This window comes from Metarhizium robertsii (assembly GCF_000187425.2).
Source record: "Metarhizium robertsii ARSEF 23 chromosome Unknown MAA_Scf_4, whole genome shotgun sequence".
Taxonomy (NCBI): Eukaryota; Fungi; Ascomycota; class Sordariomycetes; order Hypocreales; family Clavicipitaceae; genus Metarhizium; species Metarhizium robertsii.
The window spans coordinates 3037362-3061353 of NW_011942182.1; the positions used below are offsets into that span (position 1 = coordinate 3037362).

General features: G+C 53.5%; 9 protein-coding genes across 9 annotated transcripts; 4 read left to right on the forward strand and 5 right to left on the reverse strand.

The window, feature by feature from the left end:
* Window positions 1-239: 239 nt before the first annotated feature.
* MAA_03039 (Delta(3,5)-Delta(2,4)-dienoyl-CoA isomerase) lies at window positions 240-1225 on the reverse strand (the record flags this gene model as incomplete). The annotated part of the gene is made up of 2 exons (XM_007821037.1): window positions 240-733; window positions 874-1225. 2 exons carry the CDS (start codon window positions 1223-1225, stop codon window positions 240-242), a joined length of 846 nt encoding a protein of 281 aa, XP_007819228.1.
* Window positions 1226-2110: 885 nt separating this feature from the next.
* MAA_03040 (glycoside hydrolase family 72) lies at window positions 2111-3698 on the reverse strand (the record flags this gene model as incomplete). Its single annotated transcript, XM_007821038.1, has 3 exons — window positions 2111-2699; window positions 2773-3433; window positions 3572-3698. The coding sequence occupies 3 exons, from the start codon at window positions 3696-3698 to the stop codon at window positions 2111-2113; spliced, it is 1377 nt and encodes a 458-aa protein (XP_007819229.1).
* Window positions 3699-6502: 2804 nt separating this feature from the next.
* On the reverse strand, window positions 6503-9601 carry MAA_03041 (oxysterol binding protein; the record flags this gene model as incomplete). Its single annotated transcript, XM_007821039.1, has 3 exons — window positions 6503-9338; window positions 9401-9477; window positions 9566-9601. The coding sequence occupies 3 exons, from the start codon at window positions 9599-9601 to the stop codon at window positions 6503-6505; spliced, it is 2949 nt and encodes a 982-aa protein (XP_007819230.1).
* Window positions 9602-11063: 1462 nt separating this feature from the next.
* On the forward strand, window positions 11064-11222 carry MAA_11124 (uncharacterized protein; the record flags this gene model as incomplete). Its single annotated transcript, XM_011413090.1, has 1 exon — window positions 11064-11222. The coding sequence occupies one exon, from the start codon at window positions 11064-11066 to the stop codon at window positions 11220-11222; it is 159 nt and encodes a 52-aa protein (XP_011411392.1).
* Window positions 11223-11950: 728 nt separating this feature from the next.
* MAA_03042 (Ubiquitin-associated/translation elongation factor EF1B, eukaryote) lies at window positions 11951-14005 on the forward strand (the record flags this gene model as incomplete). The annotated part of the gene is made up of 5 exons (XM_007821040.1): window positions 11951-12065; window positions 12133-12149; window positions 12213-12323; window positions 12390-13830; window positions 13893-14005. 5 exons carry the CDS (start codon window positions 11951-11953, stop codon window positions 14003-14005), a joined length of 1797 nt encoding a protein of 598 aa, XP_007819231.1.
* A 1370-nt stretch (window positions 14006-15375) lies between these two features.
* On the forward strand, window positions 15376-16425 carry MAA_03043 (ornithine decarboxylase antizyme; the record flags this gene model as incomplete). Its single annotated transcript, XM_007821041.1, has 3 exons — window positions 15376-15567; window positions 15660-16147; window positions 16218-16425. The coding sequence occupies 3 exons, from the start codon at window positions 15376-15378 to the stop codon at window positions 16423-16425; spliced, it is 888 nt and encodes a 295-aa protein (XP_007819232.1).
* A 502-nt stretch (window positions 16426-16927) lies between these two features.
* MAA_03044 (imidazole glycerol phosphate synthase-like protein) lies at window positions 16928-18716 on the reverse strand (the record flags this gene model as incomplete). The annotated part of the gene is made up of 2 exons (XM_007821042.1): window positions 16928-18454; window positions 18594-18716. The coding sequence occupies 2 exons, from the start codon at window positions 18714-18716 to the stop codon at window positions 16928-16930; spliced, it is 1650 nt and encodes a 549-aa protein (XP_007819233.1).
* A 664-nt stretch (window positions 18717-19380) lies between these two features.
* On the forward strand, window positions 19381-20617 carry MAA_03045 (Transcription factor TFIIIC, tau55-related protein; the record flags this gene model as incomplete). Its single annotated transcript, XM_007821043.1, has 2 exons — window positions 19381-19509; window positions 19568-20617. 2 exons carry the CDS (start codon window positions 19381-19383, stop codon window positions 20615-20617), a joined length of 1179 nt encoding a protein of 392 aa, XP_007819234.1.
* Window positions 20618-20953: 336 nt separating this feature from the next.
* On the reverse strand, window positions 20954-22864 carry MAA_11125 (uncharacterized protein; the record flags this gene model as incomplete). The annotated part of the gene is made up of 1 exon (XM_011413091.1): window positions 20954-22864. One exon carries the CDS (start codon window positions 22862-22864, stop codon window positions 20954-20956), a length of 1911 nt encoding a protein of 636 aa, XP_011411393.1.
* Window positions 22865-23992: the final 1128 nt, after the last annotated feature.

Genomic DNA, 23992 nt, shown 5'->3' on the forward strand with positions numbered 1-23992 from the left:
ACCACAACCTGCCATTCGTCCACCGTTGGCCACACCAGACAAATACTTGACTTGGATGGCAAGCCTAACTCGACCTCAGGTCCAACGAAGCGCGGCACGCATTTCCGTATCCGCTCCTTCATATATCAGTACACATGGAAACCGGGTGGCGGCCGTATTTTCGGCTGTGACATCTACTCGAGCACCAGGAAAGCGTATTGTTTTTTTCTATTCTGCGTTACGTTCCCCCTTGTCCACATCTACAGCTTCTCAAACGTCGGCGTCTTCTTCGAAAACACACTCATCAACGCACTCGGCACATCGCCGGCCTGCAGAGCGACCGAATTCCAAATAGTCGTGTACCGCAACGCAGCGGCGGTGCCATTATCCCTCCCGTAGTTCAACAGTTCCTTGGTGCCCTGCACCGCGACGGGGCTCTTCTCCGCCAGCCGCGACGCCATGTCCAGCGCGGCCTGCACCGTCTGCGCCTTGTCCTCGTGGACCTGGCTCACGAACCCGACCTGCAGGGCTTCCTGGGCGGAGAAGTCCCTGGCAGACAGGCACACGTCCTTAACCCAGGACGTGGAGCCGACAATCCTGGGCAGGCGCGCGAGGGTGCCAATGTCGGCGGCGAGCCCAATGTCAACCTCCTTGACGGCGAAGCGGGTGTTGGAAGCGGCGAGGCGGACGTCGGCGCAGCACGAGATGTCGATGGCGAGGCCTAGCGAGACGCCGTGCAGAGCGCAAATAACAGCTACACGCCGAAGCAAAAGATGCACACCAAGTTAGCTCAGTCCCCAATATTAGGTCCAACCTGCCACGTTTCTTCCCTCCGCGTAGAGTGACAAGTGGACCTCGGGCAGCAGCAAAGCAACAGTAGACAGTAAAACATACGCTTCTCACACCTCTCCATCTCAGAAATACACCCCTGAAACTCCCCAATGTGGCCCCTTAAAGCCTTGGCCTTGCGCGCGGGATCCAAGTCGCCTCCCTCGCCGGAAAGCGGCCCCTCGGAACTAGCAGCCGACACGTCCAGGCCGGCCGTGAAGGCCCTGTCCCCCGCGCCGCTCAACACCACCACCCGCACGTCGGCATCGTCGCTGAGCTGGCGAAAGACGCGCCCAAACTCGAGCCACACCGGCCTCGAAAAGGCATTCAGCTTAGACGGCCGGTTCATTTCCAGGTGCGCGACGTACGCCGACGGAAAGGTCACGCGCATGAATTCGTACGACGAGTAGGCGGCCATGGCGAAGCGGAGAGCCAACTGACGCCGTGGCTGGTATGCTGGATAATTATTCCTCGGCGGTGCTTTTGAAAAAAAGGGGGGTGGAATTGCTGAACAAACTGCCTCGATTTAGAAAACAATTCAATATATATAAATATTTTCAAGGCTCGGTGGGGGATCGTCAAAGTTCGTTGTTCAATGTTTGAAAGCTCGGCCGCGGGTCGACCGTACATGTAGCGGCTGCGATGACCTAATCGCCGCGGAGCCGAGGTCAAGTCCCGTTTGGGAGGCGACCCCCTTCTCCAGACTTAACCCTGGCTCGGGGGTTGGGCGCTGATGCCACACTTCACATGCCATCGGCAAAATTCTAGAAACAATCTCCCACGGACTCTCGGGACAGAGTCTCTCTTGCGGATGCCAACACCCTGCTGCCAATCAGCGTGTAGACAACATGTTGACGTTGCTGGTGTTTGCTACTCCGCATGCATCATCTCGCTGCCAGCTAATCCCAGGATGCAACACAGTCTCTCTAACTAAAGTACAACTGTCATCATTCAGTGCTTTGCGATGGACAACCACGCCTGTCGTAGACAAGCGTATTGCCCACACGAAGCCTACGTATTCCATCGCAACACGGGGCAATGGCTTTTATGAACATGGCGGCTGTAGTCTAGTATGAATTACTATCGTTACCTCAAGCCCGGCGGCCGATCTGACCGCTAGCCAATCGGACCACCAATAAACAAAGTGTCAACCCAATAGCCCTTATAGTACGTAGCCCCCCAGGGGTTTTAGACAGTTCCTCTCATTATGCTCGCATCAACTGATTTACATGTCTTGGCCCTGTCCCCCCATAACAACTCACAAGTTCTACCAACCCTATTGTCGCCAATTTTCAGACGGTATTTACAGAAGCAAGGTGCCAAACAGGGTGAAGAAAACTACCATGCCAGTGATGATGAAGGGGGCCTTCTCAACAGGACCGAAAGTTGTGACGCCAGCGCTGTCAGACTCCTTGGCACCGCTGCCAGTGGGAGACGCTGCACCGCCGGTGACACTAGCGGTAGATGTGCCGGAATCACCAGCATTCTGGGAACCATCGCCGCTGAGATCGAAACCTGGGCCCTTGCCAGCGCCGTCCTTCATGTACTTCTCAGCTTGACTAGGCATTTGGGGGACCAGGCTGGGGTTGACCTGCCAGCCAGCATTGGAAGTAGGGCAGCTGACGGAGTGGGTGGTCGAAGCAGCACCACCTGCGCCAGTAGGGGCAGGGTTGTTCTTCAAAGCAGACTTGAAGGAGTCGTATTCGTCCAGTTTATCAACAGTCTTGGCCTTGAGCCCACCCTTGAGCTCTACGATACCGTATTTATTGTCCTCGTACGAGTATTCGTACATGAGACCACCAGAATAGACACCAGTCATTTCGCTGCTCATCATGGCCTCGATCTCCTCAAACTTACGGGGGCGGTTGTCAATGCATCCGTACTCGGACAAGCTGTTTATTTCAGAAAAAAGACAGGACATTAGCTTGCAAGCGATCACCAGTGAATATGTAAGTAGCAACTTACAAGATAGCAAGGCCGTAGTCGGTAAAGTTCTTAACCTTCTGATCCCAGCCCGACTGCTTGAAGTTCGTGTTGCACCACGAATAATCGTTGAATGCGAAAAAGTCGGATCGCATGTCATCAGAGCCGCAGTTCATGTACTGGGCAGTCTGCAGTCGGTTTGAGGAGACATCTGCAGCGGAGTAACCGACAGGAACCTTACGAAGACCACGAGTGTTCATGTAGTTCTTCATGTCGCGGGTGACGGCCTTGACGAAAGGAGCAGACTTATCAGTGTCCTTCTCGTCGTTGATGACCTCATTGCCAGAGAAAAAGGCCAGAGTGTTGGGATATCGGGCGAACATGTCGACAGTGGCGAAAACGCTCTGGAGGTACTTGGCGTTGTACGAGGGGCCGGGGTCGCCGCGGTTGATAGAGTACTTGGGGTTGTTGACATCGAGGACCAGGTAGATGCCGGCGTCTTGAAGAGCCTGCATGCACTTGTCATGGTTCAAGGTGTTGTCGACGGCATAGACACGGATGGTATTCACACCAAGGTCCTTGAAATTGGCGATATCACGGAGACAGACATCGGTGTCGCCAAGAGGATCCTCGTTGGCGGAGGAGCCGCCGGGTTGGTAGTCAATACCGCGGAGGTAGAACCGCTCCTTGCCCTTCCAGAAGGCTAAGACAGTTCGAGTTAGCACACTGAGCGGATGTGACAAGATGCGTGCAAAAATCATGACAGTCAATCGAAGAACTCGAGAAGAGCAGTGGAGCGATGTCGAGCACGCTTATGGCGAAACAATGGGCAGCAGCTTACCGTTGCCAGAGACCGTGACAGTAGGGAAACTCTGACGCTTGGTGGGCGGCTCTTGTTCGGTGGGAGTTGGGGAGGCCGTGACGGCGCCAATGGCGGCCAGGGCCGAAGCAAATGCGAAGCCCTTCATGATGAATCGATACCGGGCGGTAAAGCAAATGAGTATGATTACAGTTGTGGTGCTTTAGTCGTATGAGAATGGCAATAAAAATCCCCTAGAGAGTGGAGGGACGTCAGCGAGAGGAAGTCGGCGAGGCCAAGTAAGTAGCAGCCAGACTTGAAATTAGACAGAGAAGACGGGAATAAAAGATCCAACAACGAGAGAGTTGGATTGACGACAACGAAGGGGAAGTCGCCAGAAGAAGTAACGATTCAGGTCTGTATGAAGGAGGGAGGAGGAGATTCATTCTGGTGGGAAGACTCGAGGGGGGAGGCACACGGATGGGCGTCCATTCGAGAGTCGGGCATAACCATAACTGACACTGGGCTTGCGGGCGCGACTTGGGACCGAGACACAGAGACATACCGGAGGAGGGTTCGAGGGCTGATGTTTCTCGCACTGTGCGGCTTGGGGGGTGGAAGCATCAATACATGCCATTGACGGGTTGGCAGTGATTGGCAGAGACGTTGGGAAACACCGGACCAGGCCAGCAAATGGCAGTCAATGCCACCAGCCAAAGCCTAGGGATTTGCCAAGGGGCAGGAGGCAGGAGTGGCGTGGTGCTAGGCAAGAACTGGACGGGCCGTGGATATTTTGCCCTGGAACCTCTTGCCGAATAGCCAGCTAGTCTTCCGTTCAATGTTGTACAGGAGGAATCACAGATTAGCGCACCACCCACGCCTCCATCCATTTACTGAGGAAGTATCCAGTCTCGTCAATACTACTACGGAGTACATGCGCTCCGTACTCCGTACAGGCCCGCCATTGCAGCCGTTACAAAAGTCTGGCGACTCTGTGCTCTGTGCTCTGTGCCCGGTATGCATTGTACCACCAGTTGACACAGTACAGGACGCGCCCGCAACTGACGTCTCACTGTGGCCTGACCTAAAAACATTGGCACTGCCCACCATGGCCACGTTGCCGTTCACAATATTGAATCCGCGAGGATCGAATTATATAGTAGCAGGAAGGGAGGCTTTTATCCTGTTCAACTAGCTCGTCGCAGCGCATTACGAGACCGGTCCGATGGAATGACGCACTATCGACAACACTATCACGATTGGAACCCGTCAAAGATGCCACATGGTGTACCGGCGCAACTGGTCGGTGACTCCGACTCGGTGGCAACAAGTGCCCATCCCATGCCTCGCCGAGCCGTGGCATCGTTTGTGCTCGGCAGTTCATTAAATTGTTTGCTCACTTTATGGGGCATAAATATTATTATTTACCCTTCGTCGCGGTCTTGAAACGAGGACTCCTTCATCCCAGGCGCATCCATCCATTGAGCAATTGGAGGCGCCCTAGTCGTCCCATGCCCCTGAACCACCCCACCACATCGATCTTTCTGCGACACGTCCTTCCCCACACTGTATGCATGTTTGCACGTTGAACGGGAGGTGTGCGCATCGCCATCTTGTTTAAGTGGCTCGTCCACTGGTGCCCTGTTGCGCATCTTGGTTAGCTGGTGGCTGCACAGCCTCTCTCGTGTTTAAAGACCAAGAAAATGCGTCCAAGCCCGTATTAACCAGACTCGACACTTCGCAGGCTCGTAGCCCGTCCAGGTTCCGGGGCCTTGGAATCCCCGCAGTGCCAGCTACTAACCGGCTCTTCTCCTACTCAGCACGGAGCCAGCGTTCTAAAGTTAGAATTTTTTTTTTCCACCAATTTTCTAGGGGAAGAACCGCCTTTCTCGCTGCTTTCTCTCGACCAGACGCAGCCTAGGTCGAATCACGGGGTTCTTGGACACGTACTCCGTACGAACTACAATGCACGCCGCATATCCGCCCAGGGCCACTGCCTCCTCACATGGGGATCGACGCACGTCCACGTCACTGAGGGTCTGGTAGTCGACGGCAAGGGTTCTTTCTCAGTGAGACCCCAAGTCAAGGGTCGCTCCAAAATTCCATCCCTAACACGCCTGCTCATTGACATTGCGCCTAATCCAACCCGCCGGCAACTCGGCACGTCAACACATAACCCACCCGCATATTAGAGAGGGTCAACAATAAAATAGTACAATCTGCAGTGTCGATGCAGTTCAATGGTTCCCGTCACGTCAAGTAGTTGCTGCGCCGAGTAAAGAAAAGTGTGCACTCCCTGACTTCGTACCTTGCTTGTAGTACGTACAATGTGCATACCCGCTGTACCTACTAGGTAAGTACATAACCTTGGTTCGACCTCTGGAGGGCTCTTCTTCCACTGACCCTGGTCCGCCAAGGCTCTAGCCAAAAAGGTTATCGCTTCGTCAATCTTGAAGAGCCGGCATCGAGTCTCTCAAGTGCCACCAGATCGAAAACATGTTTTGAATAGTCGACAAACATGTAATCGACGCCAAGTCTCCCGTTACGCATGCCTTTTCTGAACTATGAGGGCATTTCCCCGCCGTTTCAACCCGTTATACACAAGTGTTGCAAGCATTCAATTTCCTATGCTCTCGGCCGAGTATGAGCTCACCGTCTCGGAGTGTGAATGACGTTTATGGCATTTGAGTCATTCTGAGAAACACAATCATAATGGCTTAAAATGCCCTGGTTGCCTTTCCCCTCCCGGGGGGGGGGTCTATCGGCTCTATACAACAAGAGCACATATTGGTATGCAGTGAGTTACAGCCACCGTCTACGTCTCCTGGTATATTATATGAGAATGACCGTCATTTGTATGCAGAGTGTAGACGTCCTCCGCTGACTCTACTGATATGTCAGGAGCAAGCCCGGTTCCAACACATGTACTCTCAACCGCTCTACCCAAGAAGAAGAAGGAAAAAACACTACCGTCTACAACTCGGGCACATCAAACAACTGTTGTACACCGCTCCAATTCCCCTTGGCCCTTTCCTCCCAATACCCATCCTTGCCCGTCTTTATCTTCCATACTTCCTCGCCGTCGGGACTATCGTCCGCCTTCACAAACCACCTGGGCCGATGTACATCTCCCCTGTCCTCCATTTCCCGGCGCCGAGCACGCTGTGCCTCCTCAAGGTTATGTTTCCACTTCTCAGCTTCGTCCAAGTCCCCCTTTTCAGCGAAACGCTGGTCTGGACGGAGTCGCGTGTCTGTCGGGGCCATTTTACCCTTTTCGATTTCAGTGATTTCGTTGAGACGCGCTGCAAAAAGCGTCATGCCGTAGGTTTGAGATGTGTTGTCCACCATTTTGCCGACTTCCCAGATTTCTTCGCTGGCTGCTTTACCGGGGCCAATGGTTTTGAGGCCACCGGTCCAAGTCCCCACGAGGCCGCTGCCTGTGTCGTTGCCGTCTGGGCTGAATGTAGTCACGTAGACGTCCTCGGCACGGCCACCAAACATGCCTTTACTCTTGAACTCAACACTGGCTTTGTGGCCGGTGGTGTCGTTGACTACGTGCATTGATCCTACAGGCTCGACGTACTTTTCACCCATGACAACGTTGCGCAGGAACATGGTTGCTATGTTCCACGAGTATAGCTCATCACTGCCGTCTGCCAAGCGAAGGACAACTCGGACGCGACCCTCGGTGGTGATTTCGGCGCTCTTTCCCCAGAACTTTTGTCCCGGAGCTGGTGAGTGCGAGAATGACCAGTTTGCCGAGTCGGCTTGCATGGCCAGCCTCACCGGCCGATGCTGAACCTTTTCCACGAGCAGTCGAAACCCCCCAGGAATGTCTTTGTTTGTTCTGACCAGTTCAAACGTTTCACCAAGAAGGGGGTTGAATGGTTTTCGAATGGCTCGTTCTTTGGCTCGACCGCCGCTGAATTGAGACACAGCAAAAGCCGTAACAAAGAGTATTCGTTCTGTTGGGCTTTTCTGTCTGCATGCCTTGTCCAAAAGCTGCGCATATTCAAGTGGCTCGGCAACCTTCTGAAGCAACGATATGGGTTCGTTGGCAGACACGGGCATGCTAATCGTGCTAAGATCTTTTCCGACGTTCTTGCGAACGAATGCGATAAGGCTTGGTGGTTGGACAAGCGCTGGCGGTATTCCGGTTCTTCGAGTGACGACTTGGTCAAGGGGGAGAGGAGTGAGATTCTTCGGCCTGACGGGGTAAACATCACCAGTACCTTCTGTACCAACTCCATCTTCGTCTTCGATTGAGGATATGGATGAACTCTCGTGAATAGATTCCTCTTCAGCCTCAGTCTCGGCGGATTCGTCTTCGCTGCCATCTATCTTGACGACGCCAGATTTCGCGTCCTCAGCATCAAAGAATTCGTCCGTGGATGTCGTTTCGATACTCAAGCGGGAAGCACCCCCAGCGGATGGGGGTTGCGGCGAACGACGTCTTTTGCTGTTGACAATCAAAGCAGTAAATTCGGAGACGACGGAATCGAGATCAGAAAGTAGAGCCTCGCAGTGATCATGCAGGGACTTCTCCTCTTGGGCTACTCCGCGAGACCTCCTCTTGGACGCCTGACGGGTCACGGTTTCCGCACTGCTAGTGGCACTGGCAAGCGAAGGCACGGCCAGGGCTGATGGAGTGGTTTGTTGGTTGGGGGAGGTTGACAGTGATGGGGCACTAGACTTTCGTTTCCAGAACGGCTTCTTCTCCACCGTCGCAGGGAAATAACTGTCCTTGTTCTCCTCGTTGGGGGTTCCAAAGCCGGGGGAGAGGAACTGTCCGTTTGGCGAAGGTTTTGGCAACTGAGCGACATCTTTTGTCAATCTGCGGAGAGCATCGCGAGTGCCCACAACACGACTGACAAGGGTCTCAACCTGCTGCCATTCAACGGTTTCACTATGGTATGGATCTTGTGTCCTCTTGAGCGCATGGCCATCGAGCTTCAAACTAGGTTTTGAGGGCTTTGCCAGTGTCTCGAGACCTCGAGCAAGGCGACTAGCTCGCTCCAGCGCCCGTGCCCAATCCTGGAATTCCTTGTCATTGGGTGCCCGCAGATGCCAAACCTCGGCACCAGAGTCAATACTGATTTCTCTTCTTCGCTCATCTGCTGCAATGGCAGCCAAACTGAGGGGGATGGCTCCCCGCAAGGCAGACGAGTTTCGATTGTAGTAGTATGACAGAGTGCAAGTTGAGTAGTCCAGTGAAAAGAAGCGGCGAGCATAGCCCTGTCCTTTCTTGCGCCGTCTCTTTGAAAGTGTACCGACATGATAGTTCGGAGGGACTCCGGTAGCATCACTCTTGGCAGCTGAAGATTGCGCCCTCGCGCGGCCATGACTTGGAAGACTATCAACCGAGGTCGAAGGACCATTCTCATTATAAGGGCTCCCATGCTTGCCCAAGCTAGACTGACTGGTCTGAGCATTCGGCAACTGCAGGTTCGGCAGATGGTTGGTTGTTTGAGGTGGCGCGCCAGTCGGATATGTGAGAACAACAAATGTAGCTGTCTTTGAGGTTTGCTTGGAAAAAGTGTTGTCGAAAACTAGGCCATACATGCCGCCTTCGCCTGCATGAACATCATGTGTGCCTCTGGAGACCTTGTCCGCTTCGCATTTCCCATGCCAGGAGATCGGGATGAAGCCCTTGCCGGTCAACAAGTCTTGCGCGGTAGTCTCCTTCTTGGGAAATCGACCACCTTTGCCATCTGTGGTTCCTTGAACTGGAGCACCGTCGAGTACGTCGCCATTCGCGGAGAGGATTGTCGTTGCGCCGCTGCCCGGATGTTTAACAATACCGAAGTTACTGGTGATGGAATATTGTCAGCGAATGCGGCGATGTTACGGCTCTATTTTGAGATGACTCACATTGATTTCTTGTTCGGCTGCACACTCCACGAGAGGGTATTATCTTCGTCGACCCTCACCCATCGGACTATGTAGGACTGTTTGGGGTAAGAAAGGGTTCAAGAAGCGATGCTGGACGCTGGGCGACACTGGCGCGGGGAGATGAGAGCAGCAGGTGTCTCTTACCTTGCTGTGGACCTCGAGCTTCTCAATGCCGGCCATGATGGGTGTCGTGGCACCGTGGCCCTGGTGTGAGAGACGACAACTTTAATGGTGGTGGTAGAGAGTGTGGCTGGAAAGCACCGTCTGAGAAGAGCACATGGAGGAGAGCCTTTTTATCGACTTCGCACGACTTGCAAGATCCGGCTTGGCTAGGGGGAAACCGTGGCTGTCGTCACTGTTGGTCCCGGCAACCCGCGATTGCTGGGGAACTCGGAAGCTAAGGAAGCCCGGACGGAGATGCAGGGAATGTTGGAGAGATGCAGAGCTGATGCAGAGCTGGGTGGCCGAGGCATTATCATGCGCAGTACTGCAGTCGGGCGTCGCGAACAGGGCTGCGGAGAGTTAGCACAGCTCAAGTGCTGCCATCTGGGACCAGTCAAGTGATCAATGGCGGCCGACCCGGCCAGCACTGGACATGGGGAGTTCCACTGGGGCTCCAGGGGGGCTGCATGGGTTGAGCACTTGACAGCACTTGCACATGGAGCATTGCCGAGCGCCCACGCGCTGGAGCCGGGCTGTATGAACCGCGGCGCAACCAGTTGACATGCAGCATCCAACCTGTCATGAATATCAATTGAATAGAAATGTGACCTTCAAGGTGCCCCTCCAGCCTGCTGTAGCCGTGCGGCCATGTTATGTTAGCCCCAAAGTAACCAGCTTGTCCGCATTGCAGTTCTCTCACCACTGGCAGCGACAATTGGCAGATACCACAGCTCGAACGACGACCATCAATTCACCAGATGCGGCATCTCGAGGCGCGGCTGGGGGTACGGATGGAGGCGCGGGCCAACTCTTCCCGCCGAACCGCCTTTACCACCAGGCAACTAACTACTACTACATATGTACCTAGGCACCTAGTAGTTATGAGTTGTACAATGCTGTGACTTGAAACTGCCCCGGATATCGGGAAGCTACGGAACTTGGCGAAACAGAAATAATAACGTGGCGGGTCTTGTGTCTCGCGGTCCAAACCGAACTTGTTTGTGTTTGTTGCCGACAATGACGACAGCCTGTCTCGTGTCCGCATGGGACCAAAGCTGATCAATTGATGACGTTTGACAGGCCGTCCTTGTATTTATGTATCGCACCAGTCAACCGGACATGGAGCTTTCCGCAGCATTGCCAGCTTGATGAACTTGACCAACTTTGACCAAACGATTCCCTACTTCGCAGCCAGAGGCACACGGCCGATTACTGACTCGCTCCTGCAACCGCGCCGTGTCGGACGCCGTCTTGTCATTGAACCAAGACAGAAAACACAATGCACGGGCGACACACTCCCGACACGCTCCTCAGGTATGCGAAACCACACGAAAAGCCGTGCTGAAATCCTGAAAGGTAACAACGATGCCCCCAGCCTCTCGAACCAATGTTGACTGGACCGTTAACTGGTGTCACTGGCCCACGGCAATGGCAATGGCATACAGTACATGGCGGGGTCGGTGAGCGCTGAAGAGACAAGATGGTTCAAATGTCCAGCCTCAAGTCTCTATGTGTCAAGTCTGGCCTAGTGCTTGGCGGTGGCGCCTGTGCCTGTGCCGCCGGTGCCAGCGGTGCCAGCGGTAGCCGGGACTGGCGGATCAACGGCCAGTGCACCGTCGACGGTTCCAGATGTCTGTAGGCAATGCATTGATAGCTGCTAGCCTTAACTGGTCAATACTAGTATCGTCGACCAGTACTGCAGCAGATGGGCATCACTGAGGCACTGAAATACCAGATGCCTGGCTTGTCCGCCGCGGCTCGCCTGCGACGACGAAGACCAGAGTCCACCAGACCAGACATAGAAGGTAAGAGGTCTAGATGTCTGATGTCTGGACGTGCGTCCAGGCTAATAGCGCTCGATACCCCACTGTGGATCGAATGCCATGCTTTGGGTTCGAGACCCCACCACAGAGCACGCACCTTTCAACTTGAGAATGCTGGCCTAACCCTTGACGGCAGCTAACCGGGCCAGGACGTCTTGATGCTTCTCCTTTTCGGCCAGACCATCCGTCAAACGTCAAGTCGTTTCCAACATCACAACGGCGGCGGGAGTCGAGAGGTGCGCTCACAGCGTTCTGATAATCTCTTTGTTTGCGTCGCTTTTTGTTTCCTCCAACTTGGACTCCTTGCCTCCTCGCCTTACGTTTGCCCTTTTCTCTTACTTTTTTTTCCCTTCTTCCTTTTATCTTCTCGCCATGGTCCTTGAATAACTTCTATTATTTCTCGCCTGCGACTGCTCTTCACCTTGATTTCCGTCGTTCTACTTCCTTTCTCTCGCAAGATATCCAACTTCCAACTTGGCTTGCAACAGGGCCCTTGAAATTGCTTCGTACTATACAATACCATAACGTGTAATCTTCCCTCGCCATGGCCAGTGCTTTAAGTAAGCGCCAGCAAGCGCGCAATGAGAAGGCTCTCCAAGACCTTGTCCACCATGTCCCGGGCAACAACTTATGCGCAGACTGTCACGCGAGGAACCCAGGTTTGTTCAAGCTCCTCCGTGTATTTGAATTGGCCAGCCTACCTACTGACGCAAACCGCCCTTGCAGCTTGGGCATCATGGAGTGTATGAAAGAAATATCCCCACCCACCGGCGCTCGAATCTCCTCCGATACTGATCAGTTCGTAGTTGGGCGTTTTCTTATGTATGCGCTGTGCTGCGATACACCGAAAGCTAGGGACTCATATATCCAAAGTCAAGTCGCTGAGTATGGACAGCTGGTCCAACGAGCAGGTTGATGTATGCTACGACAGCTCTACACCATGAGACCTGGCCGCTTTGGAATGACTGACAAGAGTGTTCTAGAACATGCGCAAAGTTGGCAACGTTACTTCGAACCAGATTTACAACCCCGAGGGTCGAAAAGCACCGGTACCGATTGACGCGGACGAGGCGGACTCAGCCATGGAGCGTTTTATTCGCCAGAAGTACATTCATAATGTCGCCGTCAAGTCCAGCACGCCGCGAAGCCGAGGATCCGACGAAGGAACACCCCCGCCGCTGCCGCCCAAGAACTCGACAAAATTCGGATTCAGATCAGCTTCGTCTATTTTCCCCCTAACGTCTCGCGCAAAGAAGGAGCAGCGAGTGCTAGGCGGTTCGAATGGCAGCGCAGTGCCGTCCCCGACATTGCCGAATAAACCTTCTAGGCTTTTTGGGGCCACCGTCGATTATGCTGGGCCGGATGAAACCGACAAGAAACTGACAAGACTTTATGAAATGGGGTTTCAGGATCCTCAGCGTAACGCCATCGTTCTCAAAGGTGTCAACGGCAATCTGGACCAGGCGGTTGAGGCTTTGGTCCGACTAGGAGAGGGTAGAAATCCATCCCCAGCACCTATGTCAGCGTCTCGAGAACCTACACTGCGTGCCACAAAGTCCATGACTCCATTGAATTCGAACTCAGGCTCAGCTGGGGTCGGGCTGAGCTTAAGCGTTCCACAGAAACCGATGCTCGATAGACCAACGTCGTCATCGACCACGTCTACGAATCCCTTTGATATGATGCCGCCTGCACAACCTCAAACCGCCCAATCTACAGGCACGCTGCATAATAAGAACCCATATAATGGCACGAACAATCCTTTCGGAGCTCCTTCGCAGCAAGTCGATCTCAGTCAGGCGTTTCAGGGCCTACATGTGTCAACGTCCACATCTCATCCGACATTCTTTTCTCAGTCTAATGGAGTACATCAATTACAAATGTCACAGCAGCAGCAACTGTATCAGCAGTACATGTCGCCGTCTGCTCCCGCTAGCCCTCAAAGTTATCAACCCATGACCTTCCAGAGCAGCATGACATATCCGCAGCCGATTTCTTCACTCCAGCAACCCATGCCGACGGGCTACAACCCGTTCTTCTCCCAACCGTCGAGTCCAGCACCACCGCCGCAAACTTTGACCGTGAAAACGGCACAAGGAGGGTTTGCCAACAATCCGTTCTTGCGCTCCCCTTCGAGAATAGCATCGCCGCCTCTTATACAGATACCGGAACAGGCCCAATCCAACTTTGCCGAGTCGCCGTTCCTGAGTACATCACCCCAACCGCTTCCGACATCATCGAATCCTTTCTTTACCAACATGCATCAGCCGCAGCCGCAAGTACAGCAATTTGTCCAACAATCATATGCTGTTCAGCAACCCCAACAGCCGTACTACCAGAAACCCCGACATGACAAGGCTTCGATAATGGCGCTATTTAATCAACCTGGACAATACACCCCCAAGCCTGCAGCCACAGAGCCAAGTATGAATACAACAACCCCAAGTATACCAGAAAATCAGGCTATCTACACTCAGTCGACCCAGCCACTGCCCACGGCAAACCAGCAACCACACAGTCCGTCACAGCCAATAACTGGGAATACGAATCCATATATCAACCAAACTACGACCCAATCGGATCCTTTCGCATCAAATAAGCATGTTAGCAGAGAGAGTATGAACCTTGGCCTTGATATGGCTTGGACCAATGGAAGACACAGCCCAGATGCATTTGCGAGTCTAAGCGCAAGGCATGTATAATGCTAATGAGAGGGGATGAAACGGAACTGTCAAAGTTGAACAAGATGCATATTCGGTGTAAGTGGTAGCAGAATCTGTATGATGTGGATCTTCATGTTGTGTTAGGAGGAGAGTTACTCAGTATGGCCTTAAGAGTGACAGTGCCGATCGATGCGTAAGCCGACAAATTGCAGATGGTCACCAAGCTCAGAGTTGCTACACAGCTTGGTGACGCATACCATGCCGTTTGCCGCAGTTGATGGGGTGTCCCTCGGAGAGCAGATGCAAACGAAAATTCAGATGTATTTCGTTTGTTGGAGTATTTTGGATTGGTTAATAATACCCGTGCAGCCTGTGATCTCCTCTTCGAGTGCAAGTTACCTGTCAGCGACTAAGTGGGCGAGCCCACCTAGCCGCCAACGAGCGCGTAGTTTCATGTACTCCGTAACTCTCTTTCAGACGATGCGGAGTATTGGGCTCGACCATTGATTGGGAGACGTGTAACTGTTAAGTAGCACTACTTCATGCCCAGCCTTGTGCTCCTGCAAAATTAGTCACATCAATTTGCATTCACGTAATTGGCGACGCAATGACGAACTTGTCTAGTCGCCGAGACGCCTTGCTCGACGGCTACGTCGGGCTTGGCGGGCAGGCCTCAGGCCGGAGATGAAGGTATGCACGTGGTCGCAGACAGTGCCTTTGACGCGAGGCTGACTGTACAGACGAAGCAACTGTCAAGCCATTCGCTGGGCTACAGCTAGCCGGAAGTACTGCGTCTTTGTTCTCGGCACGGTACGAAAACCCCATTGCAGACAGTGCTGCAGAGTCTCCCATGCTGCGCCGCTCTCCGTCTAATCCGGCCGGATGGTGCATGGCGTTTCACAGCTGGCTCTGGTGGTCCGCCACGAAATGACTGGACATCGAAGGATCCAGTCGGGGTGTCTCAGGTGACTTGTCACCGCTCTCCCCCCCGACACCAGCAGTTCTGCTTTTTCTTCTCCCAATCCACACACGTTGCACCGCACAAGTCCATCTCAACCTCGCTTTTCCACGCAGCCGCCTTTCGCAGCACCACCTTCCGATCTTCTATCGATTGCATCTTTGTCTCACCGAATAATTCTACGAGATTCTCTTCGATTCAAATCATCAATCTAGCACCCACATTACTGCACCATCCAGTCGCCACTTCAACTCACTCCGCCGACGTCGCCAGCCAACTTGCCAGCGACGACCTATCATCGAATCCACCGAATCCTCTCAAGATAGTAATCGTGGAACAACGATAACAATGGCGCTTTTAAGTAACCAGAATTTGAATTGTAGTAGTAATTACGGCGAGGACGTCGTTGCCCGAGTCAACGTCCTTGCCTCCTGCTACATTGTCGACTCAGCTGCCCAGCTCAAGGGCATCCACTACTGCACTACCGGGGCTGCAGGTATGTTCTCCAAGACTTCCTCTGACTTGACAACGCTATATCCCGTGTGGTTCGGTTATTTGTGACGGCCTTCAAATCATCATCATCATTATTTTTTATATCTAATCGCCGGTTTGTTTTACTGACTAATCTCAAGGGGCGGAGTGGTATTCCTGAGGTCCCTACCTCAGGACTACCTTCTCCTCCAACAAGCCCCCCCCTCGCCGCGCTGACTTCGTCTAACGAGCTCGCTCTTCTTCCGAAGAACAAGAAGCGCGACAATTCGGGCCACCGTCGCCCGGAGCGACGAGGGGGGGCAGCACTCACGATCAGGGAAGAATGTGAGAGATTCTTTTGTGAGCCCATGAAGACAGCATTCCACGGTGAGAGGAACCTGTCGATGAATGGCTCCGGCCTGTCAGGTGCTTATTTACAAACGCCGCCATCAGAGAGCCGGTTATCCGACGCCTTCCGGCAGAGCATGGACATCAAGTCGCAGGGATTTGAAGTCGATGCCTGGATGGAAGTTTGGGATTACGCTGGTGGTGCGAGCTTTCGGGCCTTTGTGGCAAATAACGGACAGGAGAAATCCTTGTTTGTCTTTTTTGACATTGAAGGTGTCATGGGACGAGATCTCAAGAAAGCGTGAGTTACCCTTTCCCTTGTTAGATATTTTGCGATGACTGAACCTCATTCTGACGATTTGTCCTATTAGTCTTATGGCTCTTATCGAACTTGCCGATGGCCCTTTGGAATGTGCACACATCGTGACTTGCATTGATCGCCGCATACCCTTTGAGGAAGCACACGAATTGACCAAGAGCCTTCAGTGGGTTGGATTCGAAATGACCACTCTAGACCACTGGGCAAATCACCTCGATGTAACGAGCAAACGGTGGGTATTTATGGGCATGGAACTCTAGGAGTGATTGTGTATCCCTCGTCTCCTGGACCCAGAGTTTGGCCACATTAGAATCTCCTGTTTCGAACCCGGACTTGAGTTGTCAAACTCGTTTGCCCTCTCTCCAACTTCGTCTCGTAGCCATTTTGCCGCGTTTTCTTTGTTTTGCAGCTTGGCCATGAGCGGTAAAATGCTTTCCGGCGTTGGGCAGATGGAATGTTAGCCTGGCGCAGCGTCTACTTTTTGTTTTTCTTTCTTGTTCCTTTCGTGTCCTATTAATTTGTCTACCCTCGGTCTGGAATGTATCTTTCCGGTGGCGTTACAGCATTTAAGAGTGGTTTGATTTGATTGTATCAATTACCTACCGGAGAAGCAGGTCGCAGCATCATGGACACACGAATTGAAACTTTTTAGCCTTGAGGAGTTGGTGGAAATTGAATAAAATGATCTTTTGATCCCCAAAACATGGGCCAAGTGCTAAATGAACACGCCAACTGTGAAGTGTGCCGCCTTATTCATCTATATCATGACAGGTCTTGTTCAAATTGCCTCACTACGAGGCCCTTGTCCTTCAAGTAATCCTTCACCTGCTTGACTGTATACTCGGCGCGGTGGAACATGCCGGCGCCGAGGGCGGCATCCGTCGTAGTCTTGCTAAAGACCTCTTCAAAGTGGCCCGGGTTGCCAGCACCGCTGGAGGCAATGACGGGAATCTTGACGGAATTCTTGACCTGGGTGATGAGCTCGAGATCAAAGCCGGTATTTGAGCCGTCCTTGTCGATGCAGTTCAGCAGCAATTCGCCGGCGCCCATGGCCTCGACCGCCTGCGCCAGCTCGACGACGTCCATGTCCCGCGTTTCCCTGCCGCCCTTGATGGTGCAAGCGTACCAGCAGTACGGCTCGCCCCTGGGGCCGGGGAACTTGGTCTCGATGATGTTGTGGCGGGTGGCGTCGAGCTTGGGCACGTAGACGCGCTTGGGGTCCACGCTCACGACGACGGCCTGGTTCCCGTACGCGCGGGAAATCTGCTCAATGGCCGTGTTGCCGAAGAGCTTGCGGCCGAGGGAGTAGTACTCCTCGGCGGCGATGACGGCGTCGCTCCCGATGGAGACCTTGTCCGCGCCCGACTTGAAGTACATTGTTGCGATTTCGAGCGCGGAGACCTTTGTGCCGTCCGTGTCGACGGTGTCGCGGATGCCGCCGCCAATGGTGAGCGGCACGAAGACGGTCTGCGATGTCTGGCGCAGGACCTCCAGCATGGGGAGGTCGGCGATGGGGCAGTCGCGGAAGGACGTGATGTTGAGGAAGGTGACTTCGTCGGCGCCGTCGTGGTAGTACTTCTTGGCCATTTCGACGGGCTTGCCGAGGTTGCGGACGTCGCGGGCGTCGTTCTTTTCGCGGACGTCATACTGGTCGCCCTTTGTGACGACGAGGTCGCCCTGGTCGTTGGTGCGGACATCGAGGCAGGCTATGACGCGGCGGGTGAGGCCGTCCTTGGCCTCAGAAGAGGCTTGATCGACCGGCAAGGATGGCGAACCCAGGGCTTTGGCGCCCTGGCCGTTGAGGAATGCGCGGAGGGTTCGCAGGCCTGCGACGCCCGACTTCTCCGGGTGGAACTGTGTTGCGTAGATGTTGCCCTTGGCCACGGCGCCGACAAAGGTTTCCGTGCCGTAGGTGCCTGTCGCGACGGTCCATCCTTGGCCTTCCAGCTGGCCCTTGACGTAGGGGAAGCGGTATGTGTGGACGTAGTAGTATTTTGAGTCTGGGCCCAAGTCGTACATGGACTGACCGGCGGTGCTGGCGCTGTTCCAGCCAATGTGCGGAACTGACTTGGTCGAGTCGTCGAAGCGGCCCAGGGATCCCTTCACCACACCGAGCCCGGGCACGTCGGGGTCCTCGACGGACCCTTCGAAGAGGGCTTGCAGGCCGACACACACGCCCATGAAGGGTTTGCCCTCGTCAATGTGTTTCTGGATGGCGGGCAGGTAGCCTGCCTGGGAGAGCTGGGAGAGACAGTGGCCAAAGTGGCCTACTCCAGGAAGAATGAGTTTCTAGATATCTTGGTTAGAAATTTCGACTCATTCATTTCGCCCTCCCCCGCGAAAATCAAATCTCTTCTCCCTCCCTCTCTCTCTCTCTCCTTTTTCTGGGGTTTCCTATCCGCATTGGGGGAGGTGGTGTGATGCATACCTCTGCTCGGGATACATCTTCTGGCGACCGGATCCAATCGACCTCATAACCCAGCTTCTCTACGGCATTGACCAGACTGCGAATGTTGCCGGCGACATAGTCCAACAAGTGAACCTTGGGCATTGTGAGCCCCCCTATGAGAAATCGCGAAGAAGCGATCTGATGCGACAAAAGAGGAGGTGGGGGGGCGAGGATGCGGTTGGAGGCCAAGGGACAATATGAAGGTTTCGCAGTGATTGGAGTCACTGATCCTAGCTGAGGGCAAATTATGGATGGTCGGATTTTTGAGCTGGCTACGGGGGAAGTAGGCGCATAACAAGAAGGTGACTCAATCTTGAATGCCGACAAAGGCGCATACGACACGGAAGTGCCATGGAAATTCGGTTGCGATGGCGGGGCATTTGAGCCCCACGTGGTTTTATCGATAGAGAAGAGTGAGTGTTGGGTGTCTAACCCTGGCTGGCTGGCTGGATCCTTGCCACCTGGCCAAAAACAGTATAGTTCAAAAGCAGATTGACAGAACCGACAACGCCTCACCACTCACCACTCGCCACTCACTTACATTGAAACCAAGCAAACAAATATCATTATATTATATGTATTTTATCCAGGCTTTCACGGCTAACAAATCGTATGCTCGTCTCTTGTAATCCAAAGAAAGAGCAGGGTGTGAAGAGTGCAAAATTGTACAAATCGGGATTGGGCGTCCGGTTTTTGCCCCGATAGTCGCCCTAATTTTTTTTTAACCCACTCACTTACTGAAATCGTCTCATCACTGTACATGGCAATGGAGAGACCAAAGAGCGTGTTTACCCCGGATGAACCCGGGGCTTTGCCTCTCGACCAGGTCCTCGCCCAGGTAGTCAACGACGACCAGGAAGAATGGGAGTACGAGTATTCCGCCACAGAGACAGAGGTAGGTCCATCTCTCTCTCTCTCTTCTTTGCATCATCGCTCACAGATTTTCACAACAGACATTCTACCTCACAGTAGAACTCTCGTGTCCCGAGTTCAAAGAGCGCGCAGCCAGAATCCCTCAGCACAGTCGCGGCGGATACTACAGGAACTGGGCGGAACAGGACGCGCCGCGCGAAACTCCCAAGCCGCCGCCGCAAGAGGCCAGACAAGCCGCCGGCGACAACAGCGACAACGAGGAAATCACCGCAGGGCAAGACTACGAGGATGACGGCACGCCGCTGGACCCGGCCCTCCTGGCCATGAGCAACGACAAGGGCAAGGACAAGGCAACAACGCCTCCGCCCGTAGACACGCCAAAACACCAAGAAGAAGCCCAGCCCGCCCAAGCCCAGGAGGAACCCCTGGAGACGGGAGACATCCAAGTCCTGGACCTCCACACGCCCAGCCCCCTCTTCTCCTACAGAGGCCGCCTCTTCCAAGGCCACTGGGCAGAGGTCATTGGCACCGAGGTCATCCTCGCCGGCACGCCGCCCTCCGACGACTCGGCCGCGCTCCCCTCGCTCCGCACGCTGCCGGGCGACATCTCCCTCCTGGCAGCCAGTTCCTCCCGCATCATGACGAGCGAAAAGATGCCCCGCCCCAAAATACCCGCTGTGGACAAGCTCGCCCCCATCAAGGAAGAATGGAACATCCGGATCCCTCGGGGCAAAGACAAGACGGGCGAGCGCGCAGAACAAGCCAACTTCCTCGAGAACCTGATGGCGTTCAAGATTAAAAAGGGCGACAAGGACCAAGTCACCGTCTACGCCACCGACGGCAAAGGGAAAGATTGGGACGACAAAAAGTCTGTGTCTTACAGACCGAGACGGAAAAAGATTGGCGAGGAGCACGATGCCGAGAAGCCAAAGAAACAAGTGGGCAGGCGGCCGAGGGGCAGACCGAGTCTGGCAACGAGATTGGAAGGGTACCCCGTGGGGTTCGGGGAGGGTGCGACAAGGCATATCGAACTGTCGACCATGACGCCGACGAGGTGGGATGACCTGGATAGGGAGGATGCCGACGAGGAGGGCAGTGAAGACGGTGAGGATGTTACTATGACGGGGTGATGTGTACCTCTACGCTGGCACCAGACGCAATTGGAATCCGTCTCGGTGTCTTGGGATCTAATATTTCCGCGAGATTTTATCCCATGTCATCAATTTTCAAGTACAAGGAGGCTGTGGAGAATATCTGGCGCTGCTGCTGCTGCGGGAAACTGAACACGAGCCAAGAATCAAATTCAAGCCTATGAACGCCTAGCTATGCCCTTTATTGCATGTTCGCCAAAGAAAACTTGGGTCGCGAGTCGAGCCCATGGCGGGTCCGAAATGCCAGGCACGCGGTGCCGCATCACCAACTACGGGGACATCTCCGCACTCAGTACAGCCGACTGGTCTCGGGGATTAGAATCGGGGAATGGTAGCCTGGTAAGCAGCTTCAAGATCGGCCAAGCCCGGCCTACTGCCCGCTTTGGGGACGGGCCGATACGGTTTCACATCAGCATAGCAATGGGTTTCCGCCTTGTCAGGGATAGTGCCATTCAAAAGGTAAGCGCGGAAAAGGCGATCCGTGCAATTCGACACATGTGCCCACGAACCGTGGCCGTACCCATGCTGAACAATTAACCGGGCGTTCTTCGTACCCATTTCGCGGAGGAGCTTTCGGCCATTTACAAGCGGCGTGACCGGATCGTGCGTCATGGACGACAGCAGGAGGGGGTTCCTCAGGGGCTGGCCAAAGTCGCCGCGATACACCTCGGCCCCTTTCGGCCAGTATTTTTTGTAGTTGCGGCAGGGAAACACGGATGCAAAGTTGGCGTGGCCGCTGAGGAAACTCTTCTTTACCATTTCTCGCCAGAGATTCTCCCAGAAATCGAGACCTTCGGGCTGGCTGGTGTCGCTCACGTCGCCGCAAACCACCATGAGGAGCAGTTCTGACCCCGGGTCAGCTTCGAGATTCAGCTCCGGCGGTTGGTAACTCCAGGACTTGGCTACCAGGGCAGTGGTCGATGCCAACTTGCCCGCTTCCAGCTCCTGGAGTACCTTGGCTGCGCTGGGCCAACTTGACGGCGTATACAACGTTGCTGAAATCAAGGAAACCACGTCGCTGTATGTGATGATCAATGGCCCGCTCTTTTTGCTGTATGTTGGTATGGGACGCTCTGCCAGTCCTTGGAGAAGTTTCTCCATCCTCTCCTTCAGCGAGTCTAACGTCACTTGAGAGCCATTGACAGGCTTAGCTAAGGCGCATCGTTGAGGGCCAGCTGCAACGCATTCACCCAGGAAGCCGTCGTTCCAGACATCAGTTGTGTTATATAATGCTGTTCGTCCGTATCCTCCCACGGCTCGGTGGTCTCTGGCATAGTCCATTCCGTCCAAGATCATGCGCCCTACACTATCCGGGAACATATTGGCGTATATCTGAGCCAGTGTGGTTCCATAGCTGGCAAAGTATCCCGTGAGTTGCGTTTCGTTTAAAGCAATTCGGATAGACTCCACATCGCGGGCAACAGCTGCCGTGGAAGTAAATCGAGGGAAGTCACCAAGCCTCTCCCGGCACGAGCGAAACGTGGCGTCGTTTATGGCATTGACCGTCTCCAGCTGTTGTCGAGCACATGACGACTCTTTGAGATCCTTGCCCAACGCCAAGGACCAACGGTCTTCGAGACCGGCGTATGGGAAGCATATCACCTGGGGCTGTGAGAAGCCGACACCGCGAGGGTCCCAGCTGAGCACGTCGAATGTGCCATTCGTCAATGCTGCGGCCAAGTTCTCTGCGGATTTGAGAACAAACGAAACGCCGCTTCCTCCTGGGCCGCCAGGGTTCAGCACAATAGTTCTCTGGCTTTTCTTGCCGACGCCGGAGACTTGGTATTTGGCAACGGCCAACCGAGTGATTCGAGGATCGGACTTATTGTGGTAGTCCACGGGAACGTCCAAATAGCCGCAAAAGAAGAGACCTTTTCTCTTGTTAGACGGCGAGGCTGAGGAATTAAGACCCGATCCCCCCCAAGCCCACGTATCGGGGTTGGGATTAAACAAATGACTCCATGTGCCTCGGTGATCTGTATCATTCAGAAGAGGAAAATTCAGCGTCTCTATGGCATTGGGGCAAGGAATGAAGTTGAACGGGTCATTTGGTTTCGGAAAGCGTTGCGATGTTGTTTTGTGTTCAACGTGAACATGAGCAGCTGCTTGTGCCGCTTCCACGCCCTGCACGTTCATCAGGTGCCACAAAGGGCCGAAACTGATACTCAGGGACACTAGCTTGAACCAGAGCCTCGGAAAAGTGTTCAAGCCCGTTTTGTGCTCCATCTTGTGTGTCGCGATCAGCAGCTATGGATCGCTTTTAACGTGGACTTGGCCCTTCATCAAATCTATCTATTGAGGGAACTGAGGCTTTCTTTATAGTTGGAAATCGGAAGGCATTGGAAAGGCCCTAATTCTAAAGTTTTAACTAGCTAGCTTCTAATTTGAAGCTTGCAGCTAGCTCAAACCTTCGAATCTAATTTGAACCATCTAGATGACGAGGCCTAGCCAGATGATTCATTTGACGACCTAGATTACGTATTCGTTGGCACAGCCTTGCACCTTGGATCAAAGCTATTAGTATATGTCTGTATCCGAATAGTCAAGGCTTTTAATGACATTGGTGGTGTTGAGAAGCCCTAGCAGCCAAACGGATTCTTCGAACCTTTGACCCGGCAGGGCCTTGGTCAATCTATCAGCTAGATTATGAGCGCTCATACGCACCTGGTACTGAAGCTTTCTCTTGAATAGTGTGATGTTTTGGCCTCTACCCAATCTTGCCTGTTGGCATTGGCTGCCGTGAGGGCGGCTTGTTTAATTCGCACCAGGCCCTTTTGCTATAGAGGCTTCAGGGACCGGATTGTGTTGAAACTCATGATGGTCCAATCGGGCTAGTCCTCGACAAATAGGCCTCTTAAAGCTAGCTATTACAAATATTAACGTCCTCCCGGACGAGGCGAAACTAATAGACAGTGTCCATTTCTTAACTGCTAGCTCTTTGGTGTCTTTCTTCATCTTGGCGCCGCCTTTTGCCACCTCTGACGTATCGCGATGCGTTCATGGTGTATTGTGTGGTCTGTTGCGGTTCTCGTACCCAGGCACATTGTGTTACTGTCACCGGGCCATATATGATGTAGTGCTTGCACGATCATTCGGATAAGTCGAAAAACAAGAAAAAAAAAATGAAAATAAGTAGAGTCCCTTGGAAGTTTGCGGGTTTACTTACGAAGTAACTATCCGTGCTATGTTCTAAATCAGAAAATGTAGTGCAGTGTCTCTTCATCCCTTTGGGTGTTCGAAGGTGCCGATTGCGTACCGGGCCTGCTTTGTCTGAGATACCTAGTAGATACCTAGTTTAATGCGTATAAATATATATATAAAGATAAATATATATATTTTTATATATATAAAGAT